This window comes from Ctenocephalides felis, unplaced genomic scaffold (assembly GCF_003426905.1).
Source record: "Ctenocephalides felis isolate EL2017-DRISC unplaced genomic scaffold, ASM342690v1 CF-g0.4_SCAFFOLD_01886, whole genome shotgun sequence".
Lineage (NCBI taxonomy): Eukaryota > Metazoa > Arthropoda > Insecta > Siphonaptera > Pulicidae > Ctenocephalides > Ctenocephalides felis.
Window position 1 is genome coordinate 98277401 of NW_020538040.1, and position 6059 is coordinate 98283459.

Below are 6059 nucleotides of genomic sequence, written 5' to 3' on the forward strand. Positions count from 1 at the left end.
GGAAATGAAATTTATAATATATTATTTATATATGTTTTTATATATAAAATCTAAAATACTTAATAGCGCAAAAAGCATATTCAGTTTGCAATGTGATATCAATAGAAACAATTAACCAAATAATAACTCTGCAAATTTGTAAATTATTCTTCTGCTTATTGTTCAATGTACTTAATTTTTTCTGCGTTAGAAGTTAACGTAGAATCGAAAAAGAAATCATTTAGTGTTCTATGTAAGCGTTATTGGTGAAAAATGGCGAGCTGATTTAGTTGAAATGGATTTTGTTAAAGAAATATATACTAATTATAATAGAGAATGTGGAAAATGGGGAGTCAGTGCTGTGAAAATGGCTTGTTTATTCCGAAAAATTAAATTGTGACTTTTATTTTTATTGCAAATGTTTCACAACTGATGAACTTTGAACGTTGAAGACATGTGTGGTTAGGCTTATTGAGCAAATATGAAAAATGGAAGCAAAATGTAGTTATTAACAAAAATCATTAAGCTTTTTTTATACATAATTTAATTATTAACTATGCAGAAATAATACAGATACAAATATAATTTGTTTGTTTCGGTATAGTTAAGGAAATATGTAATTTCTTTGCATCTTTTACTATCTTTGGACAATACTTTAAAAATACGTTAAAAGTTTAACTTTAAAACAACAGTCTGAAACTCTGAATCTGATGGAAAAGTAAAGCTGAATAAAATTCGACCCTTTAATTAAAATCAAATTTAATTTGAAACATGAAATACGAGTGTTATGTTTAAAAGTTAAAGACTCGTTTTCTTTGCTCTTTTGGCGTGATTTGCTCCATAGAATAAATCGCACAATGAATAAGTTAAATGTTTCAAAACCCAAATATTAATATTACACATACGTTAAAAATAATTGAGAATTTAAAAATATTTGAATATGATCAACCCGCGAATCGCCTCGCTTTTCTAAATAAATTTAAAATCAATGTATTTTATACGCTTTTAGATTATATCTAATTTTTTCTGTACTAAATCCATAATGATTAAAAATTAATTGAAAAATTAACGTAAACGTTTATATAATTTTAATGAAAAACCGTCAACAGTTAAAATTACTGGGGGGGGGGCGCTAAAACAAAATTTGCATGCGGGCGCTATACATACATACATACACACACACACACACACACACACACACACACACACATATATATATATATATATATATATATATATATATGTACATAACATTTTGTCAGCTTCGTTTGGATATTTACCCGTAGGTATAGTATCCATCATATCTGTTGTTGAAACACAATAATAAGTATTTAAAATCACTCGATCCAAGTCAGTATCCAATTTTATTCTCTGCTTCATAACTAAATTAAACCACTGATTTTCAATAACATCAAATACCACATATAAACAACTTTTAGGATGTAGAGTCTGTGATATTTGTAACCGGCACCAATCACAGGAGTCAATCACTCATAGGAACGAGTTGAACAAATGAATAATTTATTTTGTTTTATGTCAAAAAAATATATCGTTAAGCTTACAAATAAAAAAAACAAAATAGTGTTATCAAAAACGGTAAACATTTATATTTTCATATGATTTTCTAGAAAATTGATATTGAACGTAGGAATGGCAGACTTGATTCGTTTTCTATGTAAGTGTTAGCGGTATATCTTATATTATGCATTCTATAGATTATTCAGAAATATAACATTCATCTCACTAATAATTTTTTCTAGATATTGTCTTAATGATAGTGGCTTCCACTGCTCTTTATTCATCATATAGTGATGTATATGTCCTAACACCTGAAAACTTTGATAATGTAGTTTTAAATAGTGACAAAGTTTGGGTAGTTCAGTTTTATGCACCATGGTGCAAGGGCTGTCAGAAGCTTGTACCCGAGTACTCGAAGGCAGCTCTTGCCCTTAGAGGAGTGGCACAGGTGGGGGCAGTAGACGCTATTGAGCATAAATCTCTAAGCGAACAGTATAATGTGCAAGGATACCCAACAATTAAAATATTCAGTATAGATAAGAAATCACCACAAGATTTTAGTGGACCGAGAACTGCTCAAGGAATTGTTGAATCAGCATTTTCTGCAGCAAAGAATCTTGTTTTGAGCAAATTAGGCGTTCACTCCAAAACTAAGGTAAATAATTTTTATATATTTGCTTTGTTATAAAAAATTATATATATATATATATATATATATATATATGTTGAAGGTGTTTAGATTTGATATTGAAATGTATGATTTATTTCTTGGAGGGCGAACCATCAAGTAAAAAAAAAACTAAACGTGCCGTAACGAAATGTTCGAGAAATATTAAATGCTTTCATAGAGATTATTATAAATATTGTAGCATTGTCTAATATTTATAAAAGTTATATTAACTGAACTACAAAGTGAAAATTAATAATATAAATTATATAAATGAACTTTAGAACTTTAGCAAAAAATAAAATTAAATTTTGAATTATTTTCGACATAAAAAATTTTTTTTAAAAAAAAAAATTTGGAGAAAAAAATTAAGAAATTTTTTTTTCCAAAAGCAATTATTTACAAGCAGAAAGTTTTTTGAATCATTCATATCGAATGCTTAGTTCTCTCAAAACTTGCCATTTTTTGCAGATTTACCTCAGTATTTTCAAAACAGCTGGACCTGCCTTTGTCAAAATCTAATCACCACTTCAGATCATTCAAATCGGATGCTTCATTCTCTCAAAAACTTGATTTTTAACTTCCCGTAGGGCAAGTTATAGTAATCGCAAAAAATCGAAAATGAGAATTTTTATATACCTTTACGTTTCAAAGGTTTCTGAATATTTTGTCATACCTTAGAAAAAATGGATGTATATGTGTGTGTGTATGTGTGTGTGTATGTGTGTGCCAAAAAATGCCATTTGGCGGTCAAAAATGATCATTAGACATATGCACATCAAATTATCAGATATTTTTTAGAGATTTTAACAATAAGTATAAATTCGGTTTACATTCCTATGGGTTCCGTACCAATGTTTACGCGTTAGACGACGACGCGGCGCTTACGCGCTTTGATATTTCGTCTTTATGCAGTTGATTGCTTTGAAAAAAAGTTTAGATCTTCCAAAATATGCCAAAATAAAGCAAATTTTTTTTTTCAAAAAAAAGTAATTTTTTGTCCAATTTATAGTTTCTCAAAAATCTTATTTTTCGAAGTAAAATTTTTTCAAAAATGTTAATTGTTCTTAAAATAATAATAATTTTTGGTACGGGAAGTTCCAGCAATTTGCCTTAAGGCACGATGCCTTAATTGCCTTAAGACAGAATTCCACTTACAGCTAGTTTTCAAAGCAATCACACACATGCACACATACACATGCAAGCCATTGAACTTGCGCAGATACTTTTTTATTTTTATTTGTTAGACGTTGTTGCTTTTATTTGTTAGACGGAAATATGTGTTTTAGAGAAACCATCTATAAGAACAGGATTTATCTGGTTTTTATCATATGTTGTATTATGGTTTTTAAATGTTATTAGAATAAACCACTTAAGTTTATGAAAATATAGTTACAATTTTTCAATATAGATTCTTTTTGACCCAAATGCCAATTCACAACAATGAAATGGAAGCAATCTTTATAGTAGTAGACTGATTTGTTAGTTATTTGGCGATATTGGTACTAAATGACTTGTTTGACTAAATGTCAAAGGGAATGATTTTACATTCAGAGTACCGTTTAGAATAATAAAATAAACAAACGGGCCAAGATACAGGTTATTATATTATATGATTCTGTAGTGTTTGAATATATTAATTTAGAATATATTATTTGAATTTATTTAAAAATATATTTCAACCGTATTTAAAATTAAATTATTTTTAATAATTCTTGTAATATGACAAAATGTTGGCATGTTCAAAAAAAGTTAATTTTTTTCCAAAATTTGGTAGCAATCGGATCAATTTTCTCCGAGTAATCACTCCAGCAAATTCGATAAATGCTGTTTCGAGAAAAACGCGCTTAAAGATAAAATGATCGTTATACTATATACGATATATATACTCTTTTAAATGGCTGTAACTCGAAACTATTTAAGATATCAATTTATAATTTTAGTTCGCTATTTTTGAAGGTGTAACCTATCTAAATATGGAAAAATTCAAATTCATTTTTTTTGAAAATTTCACACTAGGTGCCTCTTAAAATATTCTTTTGACTCAATTGGACGTGTAAATCGCCCTGCATAATATTGTCATAGCTACTGTCTCGCAGGCTGACGAGTAAATAGAATTGTGCGTCATTTTCGACAGATGATATAAAACCGATCAATCATACAATTTCGGTTTGAATTAATATTATCGACTAATTTTAAATTTTATATATCTTATATCGTTCCGAGTTTATCAAAATTTAATAATGTGTAACAATTTTTGTGATTACTAGAATGTATATAATATCTCAATTAATGTAAAAAAACACACTTGGGGTTATAACCCAGACATCTGGTGCGAAAAAAGCTGTTACCTTAAGAGTTTTCCGGATGATTTGAAAATTGGTGATTTTATAGATTTTGATGTGATCTTTACGAATTTCAACTTTGCGACCTCGAATTTTTGCCGCTGCCGCCGCCATATTCGAAAAATTGCGTCAAAATCAGTTTTTCAACGATATCTCCTTTGTGACACATATTACATTAAAATAACTATATACAACATTAAACTAGACAAAATTTTCTATAATTTATTCAATAACGTTTTTTCTGTAACATCAATAGTTTTAGCGTACGTTGCGCCGCAAACTTTTTGCTGCTCGCGTCACTATCGGATATTTGGTCGCTCTTTGCACGTGAACGCATTCTCTCTAATAAATAAATAATTTCAATGTTGAATTAGGCTTTTCTGCTTAGGTCTGGTCTAGAAATAACATGAATTAATTATTTTTGTTTTTCATTTTTAATTTTTCTGATAATTGAACATTTTAAATCATACAATTTAATGCATTTTTTTATTTTTTTGACAATATTTATGTAAATTTCGGATTATTGAACTATAAAATACAGAATGAACTCAAATTGGAACTGTATACAGAAATAATCTTTGACGATATTATATAGAATTAAAATTTGGCGAGTTGGTACAAATCGCACCATTTTTATTGTGCTGTCTGGAGACCAAGAAATACAACTTGAAGTAGGAGTATTAGGGACAAAATGGTATGTATGACATTGACACCTTATTCAAAAATTGGCGCGACACAGTAGTCAGCTCAAACGTGTTTTAGGCAGTTATTATATAATCAGGCATGTCTAAAAGATAAAAGTCGATAACAAAACTTACATTAATATCCTTTTGATATCAAGTTCCTATGATCACTCATAGGTTGCGCAAGGAACTTATGGGCTGTTGAACAAAAACCGTGTAATAAGAAGTCCGTGTAGTCGGAGGGGTGTCGGATATTTAGCTCCGCGTAGTATGGAAACCGTGTACCCAGAGTGCTGTGTAAGCCGAGATTTGACTGTATATAAATATATATATATTAGAGATGGGTAACTCACTCCGGAGTTATCACTCCGACACAACTCCTCCCTCGGAGTGAATCCGAGTGGAGTCGTTTCACAGTATTTGTCATATCCGACTTCCTTAAACTGGTATTAAATCTGTTAACTCGTACAGGCATTTAGTGTTTTTGTCGTTTTTGCTCTGAGAAGAAAGTGGTCACTTTCTTGTCTCGCAGGCAGTTTTATTACCTTTTTTAGGTATAAAAGACAAAATAAATACCATTGTGTATTTTCCAGAAAATACAAAAATGTTACTTTAAAGATACAGAACAATGAAATCGTATTCAAGTGTGAATAGCTCAAATGTATAATTTATTGAATAGTAAGGGGTGATATTTCTAACTACGACAATCTTTGGCCGTAAATGACGGCAAATAAATACGAAACAAAATACATTTAAAATGAAAAATATACGAAACGAAATACATTTATTTAATCTTGTTTTTCCATAGCCTGAAATAACAACACGTTAGAGTACAAAATTTATCACTGATATCATTAGTATTTAAGC

The 6059-nt window shown here is 29.4% G+C and overlaps 1 protein-coding gene across 1 annotated transcript; it reads left to right on the forward strand.

The window, feature by feature from the left end:
- Positions 1–1750: 1750 nt before the first annotated feature.
- LOC113375572 (protein disulfide-isomerase A6 homolog) lies at positions 1751–3611 on the forward strand. The gene is made up of 2 exons (XM_026615505.1): positions 1751–2152; positions 3576–3611. Exons 1-2 carry the CDS (start codon positions 1751–1753, stop codon positions 3609–3611), a joined length of 438 nt encoding a protein of 145 aa, XP_026471290.1.
- The last annotated feature ends 2448 nt before the right edge of the window (positions 3612–6059 follow it).